A 13,331-nucleotide genomic window follows, 5' to 3' on the forward strand; every position below is an offset into this window, starting at 1 on the left:
TTATTTTAATTAAATCTTAATTGAAATTTTTATCAATAGACCAACTTAATATGTAAGGAGTAGTTTCAAGTTTCCTGCTTAATATGTGATCATAAGATGGAGTTATCACTTATGATAGTTATATCATTTTGAGTAGGATTTTTTTTAAAGAATGTTCATAGTCTTTACAACAACAAAATCACTTAAGTATTAAAATAATAAAATATTAATTTATATATTTTCATCAAACCTATTGGACTAAAACTGCTAACTCTAGTAGTAGTTACATGCATTGGATTGAAAGAATTACGTTTAAATTGAGCCCACACAGCATCCACTAATTGTAGACTATCTACATATTTTTATATCCAAAAGTATCTCCCTATCACTCTTCCATTAAACGTACTTTTACAGGGACTGGGGAAACAGATTTGAAAACGTAGTTTAACTAAATTTTCTGCGTATCGTAATACATGTATATACGAATTGTTTTCGATGTTAAGTATCTATGCAGTACGTGTCCCTTTCGGCTTTGTGTGAATTGTCTGCCATCCTATATGCACGTAAATTTCTAGATCTGCAAAATTTATTTTTTTATTTATTTTAAATATGAGAATTTTGATTTAGCATACACGAGCATCTTACGTGTGCGTACGTAAAAGGAAAATACGAAAATGTGCAATGATAGGAGAATGAGGGTGGAATCGGAATTTCACATCAGCGGGCCATGGCATGACAAGATATGTTTATGATATTGATAGAATCAAGAGCATATCCGTAGATATAAATTTGACATATGCTTTTGCCTAACTCCAAGCTATTGCTCTCCACACCAATATGCTTGGGTCGGTTGGGGGTGCTATTATGGTAATCTGTCAAAATTAAATTATTGCAATGTGCTTGCTTAAAGAAAAATTTATCAACTTGAGATCATCCAAACAATCTTATATAATGTGTCCTTGTGGATAGTGTGTGGTGTGGTATGGTGGGTATTTCAATTTAAATGCTTTTTTACTCGTGTTGGGTGACTGACTGTTCAGGACTTCAACCGACTGAATGAGATGATTATTTGGTAGTTATGATTATTTATTATAAAACACCCCAAAAAAGAATATGCAAGATTGGTACTATTGCTCTTCATCAATATCAGAACAACAAACATCTGTCAAAGTTAATGAAATGCTAAGACTCAGAAACTTGCATTGCATGCATATTAATTATATCAAAATGTAAAATAAAATTAACTTATCATTCAATCTATGTATCAATTATTGAGATGTGATAAAATAATTAAATGTTATTAGGAAATAATTTGTCCAAACTTTTATTTTATATTATTTTATGGTTTGGTGAAATTACTAAAGGGAATTTGATAATGACGGCAGCAGCATAATCCAGATGTGAAAGAGAGAGGGGTATTTAGGTAATTATGAGAGTGACCGAAGGAGGGTGGTTACCGATTTGATTCTTGTCTTCCTCCTCACTGTTCCCCTGTCTTCATAACAAACCATCTATACATAACAACAACACTCAACCTCACTCACACTCGCTATCTTCACAATTCGAGATCTGAATCCAAATCGAAGAGAGTGAGATAGATAGCGTGTGAGAGAGATTGCGAAATGAGGGAACCGTCGTCGGTGGGATTCGAAGGCAACGGCATCGTTTCTCCGCCGCCCCAAGCTCTCCTCGAGAGACTCAAAGACTTCGGTCAGGAAGACGCTTTCGCCCTCTGGTATGAGCTCTCCCCCGAGGAACGAGACCTTCTCGTCAAGGACATTGAGGTGATTTATTTTCCTCCCGATCCAATTCGCTCTCTGAGTCTCTGAATAGAAGCGCGAGCTTCAGATTCGCTACTTGACTTCGTTGCGTTTCTTGTTTTCTTGTTTTCGGATCCTTTTATCTTTTGTTTTGTTTTGTTTAACTAATGTGTTCCGTGTGCAGAGTTTAGATCTTTCGCGAATTGACCGGATTATTCGGTGCTCGCTGCGATCTCAAGGTTTGGATGTTAACTAGTGATTGTGTGTTTGTTAATTAATCCAATCGATTTCTTCTCTTCATGTGCGTGATTGTTTGTCTGCCTCCTGTGGCTGAACTGTGATTGTTTGCCAGGACTGCCGTCGGCGGCCATTGAGCCTGTGCCGGAGAACAGTGTGTCCACCGTGGAGGATAGAAGCCAAGAGGATCGCGAGAGATGGTGGAAAATGGGGTTGAAAGCTATTTCAGATGGCAAGTTAGCTGTGTTGCTTTTATCCGGTGGCCAGGTATATCCGAATCTGTTTTGGACGAACATATGCACATGCTTCTATTTTTTTTGTTAACTTTTTTAGTGATTGGAAGATAATGAATGATAATAACGATGTGTTATTTTAGTATTGTTTGATTCAAGTGGGTGCCAGTTATGTATATGTTTAGAATCTTTGGATAGGCACATTGGTGTGTTATAGTCATGTTTTATGCTAAATTTATTACACTCAGTGCATAATTGATAATGATCATGATACTATAGATAATCACTAAAAGAAATTATACTACCTCCTCTCCTATTTATATTTCTAAGACTTTCTAGAAAATTGTTTGCATTTTTATATATGAGTTTTTTTAATTGAATGGAGTATTGATTATTTTTTTTAAAATATCTTTAGTTAAATTTTTTAAATAAATTATAAAAGATTTCTCTATTATGATTTAGAATATAAAGATTTATGAATATCAATGTCTCTAACAGATATTTTAACCATATATATATATATATATATATATATATATATATATATATATATAACTTTAAAATAATGATACAAACTGATGAATTTATTGTTTTCGGTTTATCTAATTAATTTTCTTAAAGAATGTGATTTAGTTAAAAAAAATCTTAGGATTGGAGGAAGTAGTATGATCGGCAATCAGTATCATTTCTCTGTATTTCTATCATTATTTTGTTATTATGCTTACTCTTTTTGGGAACCTTCTCCGTTAGAGACAAAGTAGAACTCGGGGTCATTGCTTTTGATTGTCCCTAAAAAGCAGCATCATTAGCTGCAAAGGTGTGATTGTAAGAGCGGATGCTCTTTTATGTATTCTTTTTAACTTTAGTAATCTGCTTCGATGTGTTATGGTACAACTAATATAATCTCTTTTGTTTTTAACTTAAAATATTCTTAGGGGCATAAAAAGCAGTCGCTTTAACCTGATTTATTGTAATCAATCATTAAGTGCAATAAAGTTGCTTTATGTTATGGGGTTGCCCTAGTGTCTCTCTCTCACCTCAATAAAAATATATCTCGATAGATGTCTTTTGCCTTTTTTTTTCGATATTTCTTTACTCGACAAATTAAGAAGTCTCCCTTTGGCATAGGCAAATCATGAAACTAAGTGTAGTATCATGAACTAAGTGTTACATTTAGTTGAAAAAATTAAAAAGTAACTAATTTTTTATATGGTTATGCATTTGTATTAGAGGTTAATGTTGATCCAGTTCTTACTTCATCTTAAATTTTGATATTATACATTTGTTTTCTTTACTCAGCACTTTTTGCAGCATGTAGTCAGGAAATGTTAGCCTGATGAATTGTCTTATGCTTTCTTCTTGGTAATTTTTACACTGGACTTTTCCTGTGAACAAGCACCTACAGTAAATTTGGACAACAATTTAATTATAAACATTTACTTGTAGCATGAAATATGTTACTACTTACAAATGATATATGATGCATAAAACAAATCTTTTACAAAAGGCAGCTGGAGGAAAAAATCTTTTGGCCTTGATTTATTTTGATGCTTACTGTCTTCAGTCTCAGAATATTAGCTATGTATCACTATTACATTCTTAGTGGAACTGGTGCACCTGGATCATTTTTTACGTACCATTCAATCTTCATTCTTAACTGTTATGTTACGTTGTTGACCATCTGTTTGGCTGACTTAAAAATGTCCCAAAACTTTAAATGCAGGGTACTCGACTAGGAAGTTCGGATCCAAAAGGATGTTTCAGTGAGTATTCTCACTTGATACTGAAAGCATATTACTTTAATCTAAAGTATCTTTAGTTGGCATATTGGATCAGTTTTTAGAGAAAGAGAGGCATAATACTTCTGAAATGCTTCTTTTATGCATCTAAATGGGATTCCACACAAACTGTAGATATCTTTTGGATAAAGGTAGGGAATACAAGTAGAAAATATGATCTGAAATATAAGAAAGCTCTCAATTTTTATAGGTGAGTCGAAGCTACAGAGACTGAAATTTCCCCAATATATTCTCTCTCGCCCCTTATCTCTCTTCTCAGCCCTCTATAAAATTTCCAACTCCCCCAGTCTACTTCTCATCCCTTCTCATAATTGTTCCCCTCTTTCCCATGTTCCTTTAATTTCTTATGTTACTGGGAAATTTATAAATTCCTACATAATGTTAAAATCATTATTGTTTGTTTAAACATTTAACAGGGTATGATATGGTTATCACTGCACATTGTATTCATCATTTGGTTCATATATACTCATTTGTTCTCTATTTTGTCCTTATTTTTACTGTGTATTTCTTTTTTCATTCAGTTCATTTTTTCATTTATCGTGGATTTTAGTGATGTTTATAATTTACAAATTATGTATTGACGTACTCACTCACTCTTCTATTTCATGGTAATATTATTATAATTAGTAATTAGAACCAATAGAAGATGCTTATTTCAGGCAAACAAGTTTTAGGAAGATTACAACTTTCTTTGGTCTAAATGAAAACCAGGAAGCTTCTATTTATATGTAGATTCTTTAGTTAAAATTCTTCTGGTAAGAAAGAATGCAAAATATACTCGCCATAGAAGCAGAAAGGTGCTTGTTGAATGTTGAGCCTTGATGGCACACTAGCAAGTTGATATTTGCGTGTAGAAGTAAAAGGTAGCTAATAATTTCTGGTTCTGTGATCACTTTGATTTTTACTGGGTGTAGATATGAAAACTAAGTTCATTTCCTCTCAGCTTGAATTCCCATTCCGTTTCCTCTCTAGTATTTTTCATAGTTTTACTCCTAAATTTCATCTAAGTATCAGTCTGCGTTTCTGTGAAATTTTTATAAGCCTTTCTGTATTTATTTGTCACTTACTATTTTATTTATCTCAAAAGTAAGTTACACGTTATGGTAATTTTGTCATTTGAAGGAACTTGAAGGGTAATCATGTTGTCTTATTATAATTGAAAGGTCTGCTTGTAATTGTGTGTTAGATTAGTATTCTTATTTATAATGAAGAGATACAACAATAAAGAATAAAACTAACATTTAGTAATAAGAAATATTTGGTAAGATAGTTTTATCAAATCATATCATATCTAATGTAATATTCAAATTATATTTCTAACACTCCTTCAAGTTAAAGTTGAAGCATATGTATAAGACAAGCTTGTTACAAATGTTATTAACAGAAAATCCCATAAGAAAGTCATGTTACTGGAGTTGATACAGTAAATAATTACAATGATAAGCTGGCCATATGTACCATATGAGTCAATGTATGTCGGAGGGTATGGCAGTGGTCTAAAACACAGAGGCTTGGAAAGTGCAGTGGTTGCCAAGAAGTGAAAAATGCCTTGAGATCAGAACGGCTTCGGTAAGAGAAAAATATGGTAGGTGAGCTCAGTGGCTACCGGGAGGTAAAGATGCTCAAAGGACACAGCGGCTGTCAGGGGACAAAAATGCTTGGAGAGCATGGCAGAACATAGAGGCTCGGAGAGTGGGACAGCTGCCGAAGCAAAAAAAAGATCTTCGAGGCGTGGGGACTACGAGAGAGTAAAAATTATTACATTAGATTGGATATTGTTTACTTGACAAAATCCAGGCCAATTCACCTAGAAAAAAAGTCAAGGCCTAACAGTGAATTAGTGGTAACACAGGTCACCAAGTATAATACCTATACCATATTGAAAGGATTGTAATGTTTACTGTATTCACACATTAGTATTATTATTCATAATGAATAATAATAGAGAACAAAATTAATATTTAAATATGGAAAATATTTGGTGAATTGGTAAGATTTTACTGTCTACCATATATCATATCTCTCTATTTAATGTTATGTTTAAATCATATCTCTAACATAATTAAATCATATTTCTAACAATTATGTTATATTTTAGATATTGGACTTCCATCTGGAAAATCACTCTTCCAACTTCAAGCTGAGAGGATTCTGTGTGTCCAAAGACTAGCGGCTCAAGCTACAAATGAGAGTAAGTTCCACTTGTCTTGCTTCAGTTTTTTCATGCATAATTCTGTTACATTCTCATCAGTTTATGTATTGCAGATTCTGCTTCTTCGGTACAAGTACACTGGTACATAATGACTAGTCCATTCACGGATGAGGCAACACGAAAATTCTTTGAAAGTCATAAATTTTTTGGTCTCGAGGCTGAACAGGTAAGATGTCTAAACCATTTTCTGGCACTATTTTAGTACTTGTTTTACCATCGTTTACTTACTATAGATCTCACCTCTTTGGTATAGGTTACCTTTTTCCAACAAGGAACAATCCCTTGTGTTTCTAAGGATGGCAGATTTATTATGGAGACTCCATACAGGGTGTGCTCTCATTCTTTTACTGAGTTCTATATACGTTTTCTTCTGAATTTTTGGTTTCTTAAATGGATGTTAATTAAAACATTGAAAAATGAGGGTACCAAGAACTTACCATTCAACCTATTATTTCGGATAAATAATTTATTTATTTGATCGTGTTATTATGCCACAAATTGGAGCAACTGTATGCATCTCCTTAAGTATTTCAAAATTGGAATTTGGCTGCTGTTGCATATCAGTGTGTGACTAGTTCACGTTGAAGTGTCCTGTAAAAGTACACGTAACAAATAGCTTCTGAAAATAAGAGAATACACCACATATGATTCTTAACTAAAACGCTTGTGATTGGTTGGTTAGGTATGTGATAGTAATAATGAAATTCATTACTGCTTTAGGTGTCACCCTGGTAGAGTCTTTATCTTCCAAGCAAGTCCACTGGCAGATGTTTTTAAATACTTTCCAAAGAATTATCTGGGAATTAATTAACAATAAACAATTGTGTCTAATTTTCTTCTGCTCCTCCTTCAAGTTTTTTTACAATTTAACATTGCTATTTATTGCCTTCTTTTCACAGTACTCACGAAAAATAAGAACACATTTATGTGTAAAAAGTTGGAGGGAATGTGAGAATTGAGTTTTCATTTTGGGCTGGATTATGTGCATATTTGGTTTTAAACAACCGGGACTACTTAAAATTGAGGATTTCTAGTTGGAAAGAAAGATTTACTAATCCATATGTTGAAATGATTATAGAGTATTCAGGGTTCCTTAATCCTTATGGCATGACATTTTTAAATTGGGCATATGATTAAGACATTTTAAGTAACAAAAGTAACTGGAGACTAACTTTAAAAAAGGCCTTGATTTTCTAACTTTCCCTTCAATTCTTTTTGGACATGTGAAATGTAAATTTATCTAATTAGAGAAGGAGAAGTCGAAGACATGATTCTTTATGCCTAATTTTTGGTTTTGTTTTAGTTATCTAGCTAAGTTTTAACTGTACCTCTGGTTTTATGTTCCTATTTTTGAATTGTATGTTGGTTAATATTTGAAACTTTTAAAGCCAGGTAGCAAAGGCTCCTGACGGGAATGGCGGGGTGTATTCAGGTACCTAGCGGGTTTATATACACGAGTTATTATTTCATATTCAAGTCTGTAATGCATACATAGACTGATTTGCTTTTTTTAGCATATTGGTTGGTCAAAATTGAATATGTTGGAATACCTTTTTTCTTTTTTCTGTTCAGCTCTGAAATCAACCAAATTATTGGAGGACATGGCCTCAAAAGGAATTAAGTATATTGATTGCTATGGAGTTGATAATGCACTGGTAATTTAATTTTTTTACCTATGTTGTTTCTTTTGTTAACCTGTGTTCCTGGTCAGCTATCATTTCTCATTTGAAGACGTTTTGATAAGGACTTGTGGAAAACAGGTTCGTGTTGCTGATCCAACATTTTTAGGCTACTTTATTGATAAAGGTGTTGCTGCTGCTGCAAAAGTTGTCCGCAAGGTAACAGATAAATGATGTAATTCCTGTTGAGATAATTTGTAGAATACTCTCTCAATTTGAGAGGTCAAGTTATTTACTGCTTATATTTCCCATCTGTGCAAAGAATGAAACCTAGCTGTGTGGATTTGCCTTTTCACTAAAATTATGAACATTGTATTCAATTCGGGGAGTTTATTCTTGAACAAATGGGGAAGATCTAATGCTTGTTGTCCAGTTGTAGATTAGTTATGACTGTTTATGATTAGATGGATGATATGATAAACTATTAGGCTGTTGATAATCACTTTTCATATGTTTTTTCCAGGATGCTTCGTTGTTTAGTTCCTTTATTTGAATCTGTTGTCGTTGTTACATTTCCATTTCCTACATCGCAGTTAGATTGTATTATGATGATGATTGAGATGATACCCTATTATAAATAGAATGGCTATCTCAAATCCTCAATTCCAAACTTAGCTCTGCGAGGGTGGCATGCCAAAGCCTTTCAAGGATGGGGCTAATGTTGGACATCTGAACATGTATGCTTCATGCCTAGGATTAAACATATAGAGTATAAAGTTTGCATGATTGAATTAAACATATGCAAGTAACCTGTATTAATACTAGTTAGACTTTAAATCAAACTGAACTCAGTCCCTAAAGGTAGATAAGGGGAGAGGATTTCCCACACCTTAAAATGAATTTTTTGGCCATATTCATCCTCGCTATCATGTCACATCTCATCAACCTTGATTAAAAATTCAATGCTTCAGGTCCTTCAATGAATATGCAGAAAGAAGATATGACAGTAAGAATACACTTGAGCGTTCTTGTTTCTCCTTCTACCAAATACACTGATAATTATGTTCTTATTTCCCTGGATTATAACCCACTTTATTATCCCTATACTGTGATTATTAAAACAAGGTCAGTATCTATTAATTATTGATAATTTTCTGTCTTCTATCTGCATGGTTATGTTGCCGTACCGTTCATGGGGAAGAGAAGAAAAAGCTATTTGTTTAAGACATACTAGCCTAGGAAAACAACGGAAGCATGCATTCAATATATATACCTAGCTGAATTCTAATTTGCTTGGAGTTCTGTATCTTGTGATGTTGGTAATATTCCGAATCAGTTATTGATGAAAATTGCATGAGACGGATGAAAGTAGTTTTTTTCCACTTCAAAACCAGTGATTCAGTTAAGTTTGTTCTTCGCATATTTTATGGTATTAAATTTTCATTATATACAGGCATATCCACAAGAAAAGGTTGGTGTGTTTGTACGACGAGGCAAAGGTGGTCCTCTTACCGTTGTTGAATATAGTGAATTGGAGTCATCACTAGCTTCTGCAGTCAATCAAGCAACTGGCCGTCTTCGTTTTTGTTGGAGTAACGTTAGTTTATTTGTCCTCTTTCTAATTTCATGGGTTTTTGCTTTCTGCATTCAATCTGCCATAAGCTTTGAGGATCAGTACCCTTGAATTTTGATTATGATCTTCTAGAATAGAAAGCCAAGGTTGAAGAGTTAACACCCTATGTTAGGAACCTAGAAAAACAGAAAAGAAAAAAAAAAAACATGAGAAGACAGATAAAAGAAAGGATGAGGGTTTGACTACTTTCGTAATGTTTATTGAAGTGCTAAGAAAAGGGAGAGAATTCTCCGTCCAAACTTTTTCCTTTTTCCCAACAAAGCTAATGCTCAGATCCCAAATGGTAATTTCAGAATGCCCACACTTCTATACCCTCTTCTACTGTTTCAGCTTCCCTACCTCTACATTTTTAATTGCCTAATACTCCCTGGTCATATTACTACACATCCTAAATAAGTGGAAACCAAAGGTATCAACTGTTGATATTAGCTTGCTGAGATCCAGACAGGGGAGAGGAGCTTTTGCGCTTTGATATGATCAGATATTCTCTGTTAGCAAATGGGAATACACCGTTAGAGACCAATGGAAATTTCTAAAAGAGAATATATGATCATATCAAATGTAAAAAGTCCTGAATCTCTTCTGATGATGAGAATTACCTTCTAGTTTTGTTTCCTATTATTTTGTACCAACGCTGTCTTCTCTGTGCATCCATCTGGTTGCCATCACAGTGACTTTTGTTGATATGATTCATAACTCAATTTCTTTATAGACCACACGAAATTCGTAAAGGTCACATGACAATGACGCAATGGTCTCAATTAATCTATTTCTCTAAACCCTTTAAGGCGATAAGCACGAGTTTTTATCAGGTCATGTATAGATCTTGAAAATATTCGTACTTTAGGTTTCTGATTAATCTTGTGATTTCAGGTCTGCTTACACATGTTCACTCTGGATTTTCTGAACCAAGTAGCAAATGGCCTTGAAAAAGACAGCATGTATGTTTGTTGCCCTCTTCATTCTAACTTCCCTGCCCCCATTATTTGTCCTCCTTCTCACTGTTTTGAATTTCAAATGCGAGAATTATTAATTGCAAGCCATGCAACCTGGTAGCCTTAAGGTCATATAAGAGTTAAAAAAAACTACTTCGCTACTTTAATCTGATAACATGGATTACTCAGGAAGATTAATCACACTATTCTTCTAATGCCTGATTTATCAGTAGTTAATGAATCTTGATGAAGTAAAAAAGCGGTGGAGTTACCTTTTGACTTCTCTGGGTCAAATAATCTGCCATCTTTTAGGAGTTTTATATATGTTGATCAGAACATTGATTTTATGCGCAGTTATCATCTCGCAGAGAAGAAAATACCTTCCATACATGGATATACAGTGGGATTAAAACTTGAGCAGTTTATATTTGATGCGTTTCCATATGCTCCTACGACTGCACTTTTTGAGGTGACTATAATTCTAATTTTTACTTAAAATGGTTAATTCATTTCTTGACGTGATGTATGTTTAGGATGCTCTACTCTTATTATTGCATATTTTATGCATCCCTGCTCAGGTATTACGGGAAGAAGAATTTGCACCGGTGAAAAATGCAAATGGATCCAATGTTGACACTCCAGACAGTGCAAAACTGCTTGTTCTTCGACTCCATACTCGATGGGTAGTCGCTGCAGGTGGCTTCTTAACACATTCAGTGCCCTTATATGCAACCGGTAAGTTATTACTCCACAGCCTAGGAGAGAATAAATATAATTGTGGCTGGACTATTCTCCTCACACACACAATCTTCGACAGAAAGAGATCGAGAGATAGTATTTTTCGTTACAAAGATTATTGTTTTACTTAACTCTTCTTTTTCCTTTCACGAAATGTCATTGTCCCTCATTCAGGTGTTGAAGTGTCACCACTCTGTTCGTATACTGGTGAAAACCTGGAACCTATATGTCGAGGAAGAACATTTCATGCACCTTGTGAGATCACATTCTAGTTCCACCGTTCGTTCGTGCGGCTTTGCTGTGACCTACACTACCATGAGGGAGTTCTCAGTTCCATACGTGTTGCAATATTAATTTGGGCATGTCACTCATCATTCACTTGTATCAATGTATATTATCTTCTCCAATCTGTTTCTGATTGGCTTTTGTTTTTTTTTTTATTTTTTGGTTTTCTCTTTTTTGCCACTGATCTGTTCTAGTATTGCTGAGGAATGTACATGTATCATAATTTTACCGAGCATTTATTTGCCCAAGCAGACTCAAATATATCGCCCCATTTCCAAATTAATTCACGTCATACCATTTTAGGGCACTATTGAAATTTCACCACTTTGTGGTAAAACGGGGAATAGAGGTGTAAGGAAATAACCAGGAAACGGTACAGAAGTATGTAAATCCCTGCCCGTTCTGCAAGCAAACTAACTATCCATGTAAGATTAGAGTTAAGTGTTTTTAGTATTATGTTGGAAAATTATATTTTACATATTTAACAGAGCTTAGAAAAATTATGTTTTTGAACACCCTTTATATAAATATTCGTGGTCAGTTTATTTTAATACATTAACAATACAATTTAAAAATATTAATATAATTAGATGTTAAATGATTATTTCGTTAGTGTAGGTTGGTTTTAATTGTCTATCTGTTTTGTTGTTGTTAGTCATATTCACATGGTAAAATTATTTTCATTGTCACCTGGGTTGCTCAATAAGATGAAATATCCAAAATTTCACATTTTCCTATGCATTTTATCGGGTGCAAGTCCTGTCCCATTTTGTCTTTGTTGATTCACACATTTACTTTTATGCATGATATACCATTTTGTTCCCTTAAGGATTTGAGGTTAGTTAGATTAATCTTATTTTAAGAGAAGAGAACGTTAGTCCTTCAAATATGAAATTAATTATCTTTAAAAGAATGTTAGATCAATGTATTCATGAAATAAGATGTACATTTGAGGTCAAATTTCATTATCACATCAAATAAAATTTCTTGATTTTATTTACCTTTAGGCTAAAGATTTATTTATTATCTCAATCACGCGTAATTATTTAAAAAATAAATTTGACGATTTGTAAATAGATTGGTGTAATTTTTTTTAATTAACGAATATTAGTGTTTTTAAAAAAGAATACAAAAATATAAGTTACTTCTGGGTGAACGAGCTCCCTTAAAAACAAATTATCAGGTAACAACTTTTGGAGTTCATAGAATTTTAATATTTTTCGAAATATACGATATTTTTTAGTGAAGTCACTGTACGGTTAACGAATTATGTTTTAAGTGACATACTCACAGGTTCTTTTACTATTTTTTGTTTTAGGCTTTTTAAGTGAACTTTTATTTTATTATTAACTGTTTACATTAAATGACCTTTCTATTGTTAACTTTTACTTTTATGATAAAAATAATAATAAAATTATTATTAATAATATAATTTACAAAATTCTATTGAAAATAATTATTTTGGTTTTAAAAAATGATTAAATTTTGAAAAATGGATAAAAATATTAAATTAAAAAATTATCACTAAAAGGATAAAATAATAGTAATTATTTTAATTTAAGAAGTGGTTATTTAAAGGATAGAAGTATAATGTCTACACCAAATCGATTGATTGAATTTGAAAGAAATTAATCGGTGACAATCATATTTAATTAATCATTTAGTTACATTAAACAAGTCAGTTACATTAAACAAGTTAATAATAAGGTTTAATAGAATTAGATAGTTAGATAGACTCTAATAAAAAAATTATGAAAAAACCCATAAATAAACATCAAAATTATGGTGGTGTGATTTTTATAATACATTTATTATAACATTAATTACTAAACTGGTTGAATACCAAATGGACTTAAACATCAGAGTATTTTTAGCAAGTACACCTAATCGGTTAGTGT

General features: G+C 32.9%; 1 protein-coding gene across 1 annotated transcript; it reads left to right on the top strand.

Annotated features, from left to right (window-relative positions):
• Positions 1-1,410: 1,410 nt before the first annotated feature.
• LOC108347864 (UDP-N-acetylglucosamine diphosphorylase 1) lies at positions 1,411-11,716 on the top strand. Its single transcript, XM_017587313.2, has 15 exons — positions 1,411-1,763; positions 1,924-1,978; positions 2,092-2,243; positions 3,933-3,972; positions 6,110-6,202; positions 6,277-6,389; positions 6,477-6,551; positions 7,616-7,655; positions 7,796-7,878; positions 7,984-8,061; positions 9,296-9,439; positions 10,349-10,416; positions 10,765-10,879; positions 10,989-11,145; positions 11,323-11,716. The coding sequence occupies exons 1-15, from the start codon at positions 1,602-1,604 to the stop codon at positions 11,418-11,420; spliced, it is 1,473 nt and encodes a 490-aa protein (XP_017442802.1). The 5' UTR covers positions 1,411-1,601; the 3' UTR covers positions 11,421-11,716.
• The last annotated feature ends 1,615 nt before the right edge of the window (positions 11,717-13,331 follow it).

Source organism: Vigna angularis, chromosome 1 (assembly GCF_016808095.1).
Source record: "Vigna angularis cultivar LongXiaoDou No.4 chromosome 1, ASM1680809v1, whole genome shotgun sequence".
Lineage (NCBI taxonomy): Eukaryota > Viridiplantae > Streptophyta > Magnoliopsida > Fabales > Fabaceae > Vigna > Vigna angularis.